Source organism: Gobio gobio (genome assembly GCF_949357685.1).
Source record: "Gobio gobio genome assembly, chromosome: 4".
NCBI lineage: Eukaryota > Metazoa > Chordata > Actinopteri > Cypriniformes > Gobionidae > Gobio > Gobio gobio.
In genome coordinates this window covers 7,433,779-7,448,885 of record NC_137100.1, presented here as the reverse complement: position 1 = coordinate 7,448,885, position 15,107 = coordinate 7,433,779, and the positions used below count along the sequence as shown (strand labels likewise).

Below are 15,107 nucleotides of genomic sequence, written 5' to 3'. Positions count from 1 at the left end.
TGAAGCAATTCAGATTACTTAAAATGTGTCAGTTTTGTGAACTCAAAGAACAAGAAAGTTCAAAATACTTAAATACTAAAAAGTTCACTTGATTGAACTAATTTGTTTAATTTGAGTTGGCGCTACTCAAACCAATGAAGTATTTTGAGCGTTACGGGTTTACAGTACAGTTATAACACAGGCCAAGATCTGCCCAGGATCATGAAATGAAAAGTAAAAAACAGTCATTAAAATCAACAAAATAATACCCATAACTAAAATAAAAGTACAACTTAAAATTTCATTAGATCAGATAGAGTGTCAAAAATAAGGTCTAACCAAAATGCTTTAAATAATTTTTAACGATTTTCAAAAACTTGAAATTCAGCTCTGGTTGCATCCCTGAATCATCTTTGAAATGTGAGGTTTCCACACTTCAGAGTCCATCTGCTTTAAATTCAATTGATCTGGCATGATTCGAAAAGGTGATTCCTGTCACTGGAGCGAGGAACAGTGCTGCCTATGGTGCTGAAATATAATGTCCATAACTAATCCATAGCAAATGTGTACACATGCAGACAGGAGCGAGAGCAGGGAGGAGCTGTGCTGGAGGGGAATGGGAGGAAGGAGGAGTAGAGCGACTGACAGGGCTCACAGCAGGCCTGCTGGGAAGCTGTCAATGGCCCTATCAACCCTGACCTGAGCCCTGACAGATTCATCACACACACATATAGACATGTGATCAGGTCTGATCTCTCACAAATGCACGTCTATGATACGAGATCAGTATTCTAAACTAATTCTGGGCATATGCCCTGATGGATATATCCTTAATCCTGCAGTATACACAAAAAGCAGGAATGTGGAGAAAGTGGGATTATGTTTTACCGTGGAGGATGAGATTTTCTGGATCTCCTCCAGATTACTGCCAAGCAGACACACACACAAACAAACAGAGGGGCCAGGCAAGCACCAGGGGGCATCATTAACTCATTAGTGAAATTTAAGACAGTCAAGCACCAGTGCCTACACACACACACACACACACACTGCTAATTAAGCATTTTCTCTAATATCTGTGGGGCAAAAATACAGTGCCTTACAAATATGCATTTGTTTCAGGCACTTATTTTTCTGTCTATTTTTGCTGCATCCTTCTCTTTCCTCTCAAAACTCACTCCAAGCTGTTCTGCTTGAGACACTCAGTAACGTGAGTGCTGGCATCCTCCATTCTACCCCCCCTCCCAAACACACACACACACACACTCCCAATTTGGAAACAGATGTTGTTTGTCAGATCCCATCATTACTGGCTAATTAAGCAGACATCTTTTCCTTCTCTTCTCCTATCTGCCACTCTTGTATTCATGCAGATTATCCTGCCTTTGTTTCCCAACAAAGATGAAGGCATGTGCAAAAATTTCTTTTTTGTTACTGCATTGGTTAAATAAATCTGTGCTTACATAGACATACTCAGGGAAGCACTTAGCGTTATAACACACACACACACACACACACACACACACACACACACACACACACAGCTTCCCGGAGTATGTCAGTGTAAGCGCAGATTTATTTATTTAACCAATGCAGACACAAAACGTGCGAGTCAACTAATTAGGTGGTCAGTGAGAGAGTTACTACAGCTTAGGACCATAATGATTCATAAACATAGAACTGTTATAATGTCATATGCATAAAAAAACATATTGTGCAGTTTCTTAGTCACTTAGCAAATAAGCAAATTTGTGACATGACTACATACTCTGTTCTATAAAAAGTCCGATTTCCTTGCTGGAGTTGAAGCACAAAACGTGCTCTTTGGAATATTCTCAGAATATGCTGGGAAAACATGAAACACCAAGATTTGCACATCTTTCGTCCATGCCAGCTGGAGTGCATGCATACTATCATTAAAGCAGAAGAGATAGCAAATCTGAAATTCTTGTTATTTCAAGTTATCACTTAAATTGTAATGCTTTTAATATATTAAAAATATATGCATAATAGAAGCTCTGGTCTGCAAATGACTTCGATAGTCCACTTTAGTCATTCTACTAACTGTAAGTAACTTTGTAACTACATGTTAACTAGCAGTCATTAGGGTATTAGTAGACTGTCTGCTTAAAGGCACTCAGAAATGAAAATGTTGTCATCATTTAGGAGATATTTTAAAGAATGTTGGCAACCAGACAGTTGACAGCACCCATTGACTTCCATAGTAAAAAAATAGTCAATGGCTACCGTCAACTGTCTGGTTGCCAACAATCTTTAAAATATCTCCTAAATGATGAGAAAATGTCAATATTTGTGGGTGAACTATCCCTTTGATATCTGCTAACACTTTATTTTGATGCTTCCCTAACAGACATTCATATGACTATAAGCAGGGCTTAATTTGAGCCGGATCCTGTTCCGGAAAATGTCAGATTTGGGATTTTTGCTTTCAGGCATTTGTTTTTAAAGTGGTCATTACATGGTGACAGTGCATGCGTGTGAGAATGACAGAGTGACCACGGGTTTATGCATTTTGGAGGTTATGTTTTGCTATTGGCCCTCAACATATTTATAAACCAATTATAAACCAGTTGGTGCTTATTGTTTTGCACCCAGCAGAACTTTTGAAGAGAGTGTATAGGCCTACGAATTAGTCCAATAAATGAATATCACCAAAATGTCAAAAAGACAGTCAAGCATATTTAAATTTTTCATATCCATAAAGCTGATGGTGTTTCCGGGAACCCGGGAAGATGAAACGGCACCCCTGGACAATTCTGCTAATAGTAATCAAGATAACGGGAGACAACGGGAGTTAGATCAGTCAGAATCAAAAATTGATGTAATGGAAGAGGCAATGACGTCAAGAAAATATCACTGATATGAACTGAATGATATTTGGTCTCAACTTAGCTATAAGGTCACACTTTAGATAAGAATCCAAATCTTACTATTAACTGCAACCTTTGCCTCATTAAACTCCAAATTACTGCTTATTAATAGTTAGTAAGGTAGTTGTTAAGTTTAGGTGTTGTGTATGATTAAGGGATGTAGAATCATACAGAATAAGGCATTAATATGTGCTTTATAAGTACTAATAAACAGATAATATCCTAGTATCCTAGCATGCTAGTAAGCAACTAGTAAATAGTGAGAATTGGACCCTAAAGTGTTACCCAGAATAATACACTAGGCTGTAGTTAGGGCCGTGCCGAAACTTGTGAATGATGCTTTTATAGTAAATCACCGCTTATTGATGTCATTGAATGTTTCGGGAAAACTGAAGTTGTATGATCAGTGTCAGTGTCATTGAAATAAGTAACTTTGCAAGTCCTTGTCAACTAACCCTAACCTAACAGTTTACTAAAACTCTAATTAAAGTTAGTTGACATGCAGTTGCAAAGTTACTTAGTTAGTAGAATGTCTGGTTACACTTTATTTTACAGTGTTACATGTAGTTACTGTAGTATTAACTATAGATTATGCATAATTACATGCAACTAACCCTAAACCATTCCCTAACCCCATACTAAGTACATGTTAATTATTATTACACAGTACTTAAATAAATAAGGTGATGTAGTGACATTGTACTTACTCAAATAAGTACTGAGTAATATTAATTAACTACATGCACTTACTATAGAGTTATGGTTATGGTGTGGTTTAGTGTTAGTTATTTGTAATTATGTATAATTAACTGTTATTACTATAGTAACTATGTATTAATGTGTAACTATGTCACCTTCAAAGAAAGTGTTACCGAATGTCTAAAGACCATCGAAATTAAAACTCTCACAAATGGTTCTCACGAATTTGATGACAGAATATTTAGAGCAGTTGGTAACTGGCTAAAAAAAAGAGAATATTTGTAAAGTGTTTGCCTCAGAAATCAACGTTTAGTGACGTCATTTAACGTTTCGGAAAAACTGAAGTTGTATGATCAGTGTAAGTGTCATTGCAATTATTAATTTACAAATTAAGCACTGACTGTAAGCAACTTTGCAAGTGCATGCCAACTAACCCTAACCTAACCGTTTACTAATACTCTAGTTAAAGTTAGTTGACATGGAGTTGCAAAGTTACTTATAGTTAGTAGAATGTCTGAAAAAATGTTTGTTACACGTTACATGTAAAGTAGTTACTGTAGTATTAACTATAAATATGCATAGTTACATGCAACTAACCCTAAACAAAACCCTAATCCTAACCATATAGTAAGTACATGTAGTTAATTATTATCACACAGTACTTCAATATATTAAAGTGATGTAGTTACATTGTACTTACTCAAATGAGTAATATGAATTAACTACATGTACTTACTATAGAGTTAGAGTTATGGTTTGGTTTAGGGTTAGTTACTTGTAATTATGCATAATTTACTGTTATTACTATAGTAACTAATATAGTAACGTGTAACTATAGTGTTATCCAATGTCTAAAGTGGACCATCGAAATTAAAGCTCACAAACGTTCTCACGAATTTGATGACAGAATATTTAGAGCAGTTGGTAACTGGCAAAAAAAAAAAGAATCTTTGTAAAGTGTTTGCCTCAGAAAAGGCAAGGGTCCTGAAACAAGATGTTGGTCGCTTGCTTTTATTTTCCTTAGTTGTGGGAGCAAGTGTGAAAGGTCCTGGTGTGGTATGTGGTGATGGAGGTATTGATTTTTAGAGCCTCTATGTGTGCCCTGTTAGTGGGGTCAGAGGTTGGGAACGTGCCCTGTTAACCCCACGACCAGTCTGGCCCCAAAGTCTGCCGAGGGATTCTGGGAGCCCATAGTATTTATGACCAGCCCTAGCTAACCTCTGCTACCCAAAACCCCTCAGAGGCTTCCCCCACGACCTCACCTACACACATCCAACACTAGACTTTACTGGGATTTGTTTTTGTTTTTTTTGTTTGCTTATTTGCTGACGATTAATCTAATACGTAGAATATCAGTACGCCAATGTTGTAGGTAGATCTGATACTTCATCTCTAATGAACAATTGTTTCAAATCTTCATGGTTACATTTTTTTAATAATTTGGGTTGAATATAATATTTTTGTTACAATGCCGAGTGGCTGTCCTCACACACACATGTGGCATACAGTCGTTGATGTATTGCTGCCGAAACTTTTCAGCATGTCCGTGTTTCGATGCTGCACATCTGGTTTCCTAATTTTCCTTCCCCCACTCCCTCTATGTCATGACACTGTTTTGTTTTTCTAAGACGGAGTGGGAGGGAGGTGAGATGGACAAGGGGAAATACCGATGAGTGATGCTTCTGAATCTAACATATCAACAGTCTCTTTCTCATCCCTTGTTTCTGTCTGTTGCAATGGGCATTATATAAATATATTCAGTTTATTCTAAAGTGTAATAATACTGATTTACAACCATCAAGATAACAGTTTATTCTTTGAGTTAATCCAATCTTAAAATAAAATGATGATTCAAGATTCAGTTTTAGTTTCAAAACAATGGCAATGTAACATTTGGAAATTATTCTTTAATATTACTTTTTTCTACATTTTAGGATAGTAAAATAAAACTCCCATCAGTTAAGTATGAAATGGCTGTACACAGATGACCAGAAATGCTAAACAAATCGAAACTATCCATATTTTAGCTTCCTCTGGACATTAATTCTATGGGATGCTTTTTAAACCGTATTATAAGAGTTGGCTGCTTTTTCTTTATTCTCTGATCTAATGTAGTCATTTAAAACCTTAAAGTCTTAAATAATAAAAATTATTAGGTTTGGTTTTGTAAAAAAATCATACACTCCTGGTCAAACGTTTGGAAGCGTTAAGATTATATAATGTTTATATAAAGTCTCTTCTGCACTTATTTGATCCAGTAAAAACAGTAATATTGCGAAATATTATTTTAAAATGTAATTTATTCCTGTGATCACAGCTGAATTTTCAGCATCGTCTTCAATGTCATATGATCCTTCAGAAATCATTCTAATATGATGATTTGCTGCTTGAGAAACATTAATGATTATTATAAACCGTGATACGTTACCATTAAAAAGTTTGGGGTATGAAATTTATACCTTTATCCAGCAATGATATATTAAATTGATCAAAAGTGACTGTAAAGAATGTTACAAAAAAAATTCTGCTGTTCTTTTGAACTATATATTCATCAAAGTATCATTAGAAATCAGCATATTAGAACGATTTCTGAAGGATCATGTGACACTGAAGACTGGAGTAATGATTCTGAAAATTCAGATTGTAATAATATTTCACAATATTACAGTTTTTTTGATCAAATAAATGCAGCCTTGATGAGTAGAAGAGACTTCAAACATTGTAATGATTCCAAACATTTGTATGTATGCATATTTTATTTTTCTCTACAGTTTAGTTCCAGCTCTGTTCCAACACACCAGCCTGTAACTTTCCAGAAATTCTGAAGACGTTCTCAAAACGTTATTTTGCCTCATTTTAAGTCCAGCTTGTCCAGAGTCTAGTAGTGTATGGTAGTGGGTTGTGGATTAACTCAACTGTAACTATATATTTGCCAGTATACAAGGTTTCTTTTTATATGGAACAATTCGACATAAACTACTTAAAGGGACAGAAATGAAGATATTTTAGTTGAAATCTGATGGCTCTGAAAGGCCTCCATTGGCACAATGGCACTTTACACTCTCAAGACCCTTAAAAGGCACTGAAGATGTCGTTACAAAGTCCATCTCACTACAGTGGTTCTAAAATAACTTTATGAATCGGCGAGAATAGTTTTTGTGCGCAAAAAAATCCTAAATAAAGACTTACATAGTGATGACGATTTCAAAACAAGGCATCATGAAGCTTCGAAGCGTTATGAATCAGTGAGTCGATTCAGCAGTTTGGATCGCCAAATTTCAGCAGTTTGGCGGTTTGACACCCGATCCGAATCATGATTCGACTCACTGATTCATAACGCTTCGAAGCTTCATGATGCCGTGTTTTGAAATCGTCATCACTATGTAAGTCGTTATTTAGGGTTTTTTTGCGCACAAAAACTATTCTCGCAGATTCATAAAGTTATTTTAGAACCACTGTAGTGAGATGGACTTTGTAACGACGCCTTTAGTGCCTTTTAAGGGTCTTGAGAGTGTAAAGTGCCATTGTGCCAATGGAGGCCTTTCAGAGCCATCAGATTTCAACTAAAATATCTTCATTTCTGTTCCGAAGATGAACGGAGGTCTTACGGGTGTCGAACGACATGAGGGTAATTAATTAATTACAGTATTTTCATTTTTGGGTGAACTAACCCTTTAAAGATGTGGTGAGTGCTTTCTGGTAACCGATTTCAAATCACCAAAACAAATACGCCCCTATTTTGAAAGCTCCGCCCCACATATACTTAACCCAGGCAGCGACTATGGTGGAATCTGCTGTGCCAGCCGGCCGAGGGTATGATGTCATCAATAAGTGAAAGCAATGTGTGTTACTATGGTAATCCAGGTCGAATGTTCAGTAAAAAAAGTCATCCCTTACATCCCAAAAACACAAACACAGTTCTCATGAACAACTCGATAGCACGAGCATGACAGTCCAACTAACCAACATATTACAATTATGACAAGATTAGAGGGTTATATCGATCACGAAAAGAGGAACCAAAGGAAACAAACATATTATGAGTATATTATCTTACTTTTCGGACACACTTTGGGATCTGACGCTTGAAACAGACTGTGAGGAGGTTTAGATGCTCCTGGCTTATCGGGTCTTTATCATCGCTGAAGTGAACGACAATACGATCGCAAATAGACAAGCGAGCAAACATGACACATGAGCATTTTCAAGCAAAAGCCAGCATATATTAGTTCTGTGAAACAAAACAAAACCAATGTTACTCGTCTATCGAGAAGAAATAAAGCAACCTCGGCCTTCACTCCTCGAGTTCTCTCCAGCGCTGGAAAGCTGATACTTCTTGCCTGATCGTAAGCCTTCTTTTTTTCCACAGACATCTTCCACATGTGTTTTTTATCTGCCATCTCTCTCTTTCTGTTGTTGCTAGGCTAATGTCCGTCCTGTGTCTTGTCTTTTGAATAATGATGTGCACTGAGCGCTCTCTTCTCCCCTTCATTAGTAGACACGCCCCTTACTGCTGATTGGCTATAAGTTTGTTTTGGTCCTCGCCCGAGACACTTTTCTAAAGCAGATTTGAAATAACACTTACCCCACCTTTAAAAACAACGAATAAGAGTTGATCTCATGGTAATTCGTATTTTACAAGGTGGCGAAAAAAAGCTGCAGGATTAGATAAACTGAATCGCAATTTTTAGTTTTTGTCTCAAATAGATCTTGATTCTCCCATGATTCTGAACATCATTTTCTAGAGGTTGTAACAAAATCTAAATTGCTTCAGTCTAGTTAAAATGATTAAAAAAGAAATCCGATAGAATGAATGATTCAATGACTCAAATACTTCACTTGATTCATTAACAGGATGAATCAGCATTTGTGAATGAATCTCTTGAATGAATGATTCAAAAACAAATACATTTTTAACAGTCACTTGTCGCCACCTACTGGTGTAACGATGTAATTGATACAATCTTTACATTTCATGCGTCAATGACTGTGATTTACTCTATTTTGATCGCTACCGTAGACATACATCAGTGTTTATATCCAAACTTTTATCCCAGTACTTCGGATATAATTTGAACATTTGTAACACGGAAGTAATGCTACTGTGTGGTTGAAAAGACTGTTTGAGAAGCCGTTTCATACATGACAACTGCTCTCTCTGCTTCATACGCAGTTTTAAATGTTCGCTGTGATCGGACTTGTCAAAGGTTTAATAGACAGTCCGATCGCTTTAGGAATGAGATTGCATGAGTGTTTGAAATGAGATCATGATCTTTTAACGATTAGCTAATCGTGTGGCTCTAGTGGCTAATTCGCACAAATTTGTATTGTTTGAATTGTAGGAATTTGTAAAAATTTTCAACAAAAAAAATTCACCAGGAAGGAGCACCCCAAACTCCGCCCCCTAAACTTATCAGTCACTGGGTTCTAAACAAATTGTTAGAAAAAAAGTATACGTGAGGTCGTGCGAATTAGCCACCTCGTAAATTGCTGTGAGATTGCATCGGTGAAGAAGACCCTACCCCAGTAAATCTAATTATCACAGCCGTGCAAAACTTACAATGTTATTATTAAACTTTTCCTTATGACACAACAGAGATGGAGGGATGTTGTGCTGAAGTTGCAAGGTTTTCCAGGAGTCCTAATTAATTATGCAAGATGGGTCTAATTATGATGCAGTGAATGGATGCATGGCAGAAGGTGCAAGGCAGCGAGGCTTAGAGATTTGCATGCTAAGTGGGTGGGGGAGTGACTAATGCATGTTAATGTGTGCTTGGCCGATGCGCTTTCATTTGCCGGCTTGCAGCTGTGCTCTATGATTTCATGAAGGACTAAAAAGTTTATCATAGTTAAAGTGAAAAGAATGGTACATGGAGCATGAAACGGCACACAAGCCCATTACAAGTGTGTTGTAAGATACTATAAGACAGAGGGAGAGAGTTGGAGGACAGTGGTTCAGATGCAGTGTTTATGGAGTGTTTTGTTTAAAAAAAAAAAAAGAAGTCTAGATCAAGTGGTAAAACTTTAGGCAACTAGGAGCGGGGCACAACCTAACTCTTTTTGACTTAATCAGTTTGTGTAAATCCACTTGGGGTTCAGAGTATTTATTTTCCCGCACATTAATTTGCACAATTATGTGGTTTTGTTTCATTAATACAGTGTATACTTTTTTCTTGATTTAAAATATACGAATTTGAGTTTGACAACAAACACATCGCTAAATACAGTTAAACAACATAATAATAATTAGTCATTTCTGAACATTGACTCAGTAATTATTCACCTTTTTCTCATGGTTTCTCAATAGAATTCATAAAAGTATTTCTAATTTCTAAAAGTGTAGTTCTAATAGGGGCTCATTGTAACGCAGTGTGACAACATGCCCCACCTGCTCAATTGGGATTTAACCCCGGCTCGTGTCCTCTGCTGTTCTCAACTGTTCTCAATCTCAACTGTTAAATAACAGATATACACTCTAAAAAAAAAGGCTCGTAATCATAGGGGAACCTTTTTTAGTGCTATATAGCACCAATTTTGGTGCTTCAGTGGTTCTTCAGCGGTTCTTCAGAGGTGCTATATAGCACCTTAGTCAAAGAACCGGTGAAGAACCTCTGAAGAACCGCTGAAGAACCACTGAAGAACCACTGAAGCACCAAAATTGGTGCTATATAGCACTAAAAAAGGTTCCCCTATGATTACGGGCCAAGAACCATTTTTGGTGCAATATAGAACCTTTTTTTTTTTAGAGTGTAAGATTAAAATAATATCAGATTTGTCTTATTTTAAATAAACACAAAAACAGAAATGAAAAATAAACTTAAGTGAGAAATTTACTTTTGCTATGGTTAAATAAATGTTCAGTAATATCTTCCAGAGATTTTTTAATTTTGGTACAATTCTTTCTCTAAATAATGCTGATATGGCAAAATACACTAAGTTTCGTCATCCTGGCATGTGTGGAAAGTGTTAAACCATGTGTGTTACAACTAACCCTGAGTTAGGTTGTGCCCCGCTCTCAACTGTATCCACATGTTTTTTTGGGTCAATGCAACAAAACTGCTATTTTTTTGTAGGCTGTTATTCCTTATTAAACAGACCAGCCTTGCCAAATCGATTATGGAATGAAAATTTTGCATGCATGCAGGGGCATAAAAGTAGGGAATTTATACTTGAAAAGATGGGTTCTGTGTCAAAACATTTTCCAGCCGGCAACACAAGCAAATGAAGAGAATAGATCTGCTTCATGATGACCTGTGAAACATGTACTTTGTACTTTGGAGGTCTTAATGAGTTTAAATAAAATAATGAAGTGCAATTTGTAATTTACACCTCTGAACACATGTCCATCATCTCTCAAATAACACATTTGTCACTTGGACCCATGATGTCTTTGTTTTTGGATTTAAACCTCATGTTCCAGTCACTTTTACATGGAGAGGATTGCCCTTTTCGGAGTGTCTATTTACTCTAAGTGCAAATTGCCTGCCTTGTTGGCAGAGACTATTTACACTAACTCCGCCCACTGACGTCTGGTTGGGCCAGACAAAATTACGGAAGACACTGGATTAACTACAGCAGCACTAGTGTAGGGGTAAGGTGCATGGCACAAAGTTTTGATGTAAAAGTTTCGAGGTTTGAATCTGCCTTTTGCCGAACTCACTCTACTCCCTTTTCCCATCACATATCAGATCAGAAAGGTATTTATTTTCAATCAAAATTAAGAAAATATTCGAAAAGTGGAAATAAAGTGTTTAGGGTCATGTGTAGGGAGGGCTTTATTGTCCCAATAAGGCAGCATCCATTTAATAATTTTAACCATTTACACTCTATTGTATTATTGCATACATAGTATCTGCTACTATTTATAAGTATAAATAGCATCTAACTACTATTTACACTTATTGCAAAGAAAATTATGCTATTTTTACGTAGTGTAAATAGAATCATTGCTACTTGCACTTAAGAATCTATTGCTGTTTAAACTTAATGTAAATAGCATCTATTGCTAGGCAAATATGCTATTTTCACTTGCAAATAACCACTGCTCTTCTCTTTTTCTTTGCTCACACAGTGTATAACAACTTCCCGAAACATTTTTGATATTTTTTTTTACACTTGTGGTGTTCCGGGTCAAAAATGACCTGCTTGCGAAAAAAACGCTTATGAATGTTATTACCAAAAATTAGACTCAGCTAGTTTTTTTGGTTTTTCAATGTGCACATGCTTTGTATTTATTTTTGGAACTGATTGATCGTCATTGATCATCATTGATCTGAGCTTATACACCCCAGTTTTTGAATTAAAAAAAAATCACCTCAAAAAGATCAATAAGTTCTGAATATAAATGTTGTATTTCTGTCAATTCTACAAAAAGTGTGGGATGGTAGAGTGAGACAGATAATTCGTTTTATGCTTTGCACTGACTTTACATTTGAGTACAAAATATGTATAATAGAAAATTAAACAAAGATGTCTTTAAAATGAAACACTGAAATGTATTAATGTTACCATGAACTGCGCAGGCCCAACATCCAATATCCAAAATGATTGAGTGTTTGATTTCGAAATGTCTCTTTAATTTATCTGGCTACTTAAATTGCAGTCAATAATTTAGCACACAAAACACAATAAGGTCAACACAAACCATGTTTAATGACTGCAAATTAACCTATGTCTAGTTTCTTGCATGATTTATTAATGTTTTTTGACGATGAGGGCATGTCACTTCAGTTCATGTTGGCATCTGTATATTTTGGCTTCTTTTCCAGGTGACAGATGAGGTTTTATTGAAAGTATGTACGACTATTGTCAACAACAAAACATATGGGGAGTGTTTTCTCCTCCATTTTAAAAGTGGATACACCTATTTTATATTTATTTATTTCGAAGAAAGCTACTAATAGTGGCAGGCCATACCATGAAGTCCATCAGTAATCCTCCTCTTCTAGCTTGAATTTACGGCTTGGTTGTCTTTTGTTTCCCACAGATTTTTCTTGAAGTTTTTCCTAAAGTGCAATCAAAATTGTTTGAAAACAGCAGGAAACCCCCGAGACATGAGGCGATTTCAGGTATGGATCATTTATATGTAAATTCCTATTGGTAGAGTTTATACTTTTCTCTACACTAGTCATCATCTTTGTTTTATTTCCAGTAAAATAACATCCTTATATATATATATATATATATATATATATATATATATATATATATATATATATATATATATATATATATATATATATATATATATATATATATATATATATTTATTACAAGGACATTTGCACAGGATACAGTATTAGGATTTGACAGAAAATGTATGTTGAATGTAAGATTGTTTAACAATTGACAAAAGTCTGCAAATCGAAGAACACATCCTCTGAAAAATGTCTTGTTTTAAGGATATTTATACTGGAAAATAAGACAAATATACCGATTTAAGAATAGGTTTTGTTTGCAGTGTAGTGGTGGATAAACTGAGATTGTGAGTTTGAGCTTAATATCTCATGAGAAAAATCAGGAAAGTAGTAGAAGCAGGGATCATCAGGAAGGTGCTTCAGGAAGTTGTCAAGATTTGAGTGATGGGCTCCAGATGGGGGAGGTCAGGCTCCGTGACCCAGGAAGTGCTCACTGGGGACCCTCCTGCTTTACTTCCTCCCACTTGTCTTTCACTACTGGAGCCGCTATCTGACATTTCATCCCTCACTCTTCATTTCCCTGCTGTCCTTCCTTATACATTTCTGTGCATTACCGTTTTTTTGTAGTGAGACTTGTTTTGCCGCGACCCTCTTATCTATTCTTCTTATGGGTTGCCATGTTGCTTTCTCGTCTTCAACTCTACAATTTTTTTGCACAATATATCGAAATTACATCCAAAAAACATCGCAATATGGCTTTGTGCGATTGTCAAGTTGTGCAGACTGCTAATTAATTAAAAATATAAAAGGGCTACTGGTTATAAAGTGAAGCATTTATACACCTGATATCATGAGCTGCATGCGTGTAAATGAACACCGTGCTGAACTTCACTCTGAAACTAGCAGCGCATGTTTTTGTTTGCCAGCAACAAGAAATGAAGATGTAAATATTAGTATTATTATATAACATTAAAATAAACTCAGGTATTCACTTTATTTTAAGGTGACATAGTTACACGTTACTATGTGTACTTACTATAGTAATAACAGTAAATTATGCATAATTACAAGAAACTAACCCTAAACTAACCTTAACTGTAACTCTAAAGTATAATCAATATTATTCAGTACTTATCTGAGTAAGTACAATGTAACTATGTCACCTTTAAATAAAGGGTTACACTTTATTTAAAGGTGTCATTATTACAGTGTAATTATATATTTCAGTACTGAGTAATAGTAAGTAACTATATGTACTATGATTAGGATTTGGTTTAGTTACTTGTATAATGTGTTATGTGTTGCATAATTTACTGTTATTACTATTGTAACTACATGTAACGTATAACAATGACACTGTAAAATAAAGTGTTACCAATATTTTTATTTTTTATTAAAAATCACAATAAAATCATAATTATTATTTTATATTAATTTTGTAAAAAAAAAAAAAAAAAAACAGTGGGAATGCGGCCTATGAAAACTAATAATTACAAAGAAATGGCAATTAACACATTGAATTAAACATGACATTTTGAAGTAGGAAGACTGAAATACTATTTTATTTTTTTACTCCCATTATCGTTTTTTTGCAACTGCAACTTCAAAAGATAATTTATTACAGTGTAGCTTTTCTGAAAACGTTTAGCCCTAAAATTATTTTTACATTTAGTCTTTTGAGGAAATTGTATTTTTTATATTCTAAACAGATGCACTTCCCACTCACAGAACGAGTCATTCTTTCCAAATACAGTGATTCAAGTCTTCTGGTGAACATTCCTGTATCTTTTTGAAACCTCATTAGAAATCAAAATTTTATTTTTTGGGCACATAGTATTCACTCCATAATTTAAAAATTAAGACTGAGATTTGGATACTGTTGTCTAGAGATAAAGAGAAAAATAGAGAAGGAGAAAAATCTGGAGCAAACATGGGGGAATAAAAGAGTAAGAGTGTAGATTATAGGGAGAAGAATACAGGAGAACATGAAAAAGGAAGAGAGGGAAAATAACAACTCATTTCAACAATAAAGAGAGGGATGCGAGAGGACTGCAATATTCTATAATTGCTAAAACTATGGATTTTAAATCCGCGACAATAGCCGTTTCTAAAGATAACATTGCAAGGAAATAATTGATCATTTGTTTTTCAATTGGCATGACAGTTTTTATGCACTACATTAAGCTCCTGTCTTTCTTTGTGTTCCAAACAGGTGGTTCTGTCCACCACGGTCAGCGTGGACGGTCCTGTACTAGCCATTTCTGATAATATGTTTGTGCACAACAACTCCAAACACGGACGTCGCTCTCGCAGAATGGATTCAAACGAGGCGGTGGAGACTAGCATGGAATACGGTGAGATTTAGAGGAAAGGCCATTGAGAAAAAGCAAAGGGAGGGAGT

The 15,107-nt window shown here is 35.5% G+C and overlaps 1 protein-coding gene across 3 annotated transcripts in view; it reads left to right on the top strand.

The window, feature by feature from the left end:
• ebf2 (EBF transcription factor 2) overlaps positions 1 to 15,107 on the top strand; it is a 41,876-nt gene that overhangs the window by 12,856 nt on the left and 13,913 nt on the right. For all 3 annotated transcript variants that reach the window (XM_079814453.1, XM_079814452.1, XM_079814451.1), the window contains exons 7-8: positions 12,556 to 12,637; positions 14,919 to 15,060. In XM_079814453.1, coding sequence (XP_079670579.1) covers positions 12,556 to 12,637; positions 14,919 to 15,060 — 224 coding nt within the window. The remainder of the gene's footprint in view (positions 1 to 12,555; positions 12,638 to 14,918; positions 15,061 to 15,107) is intronic.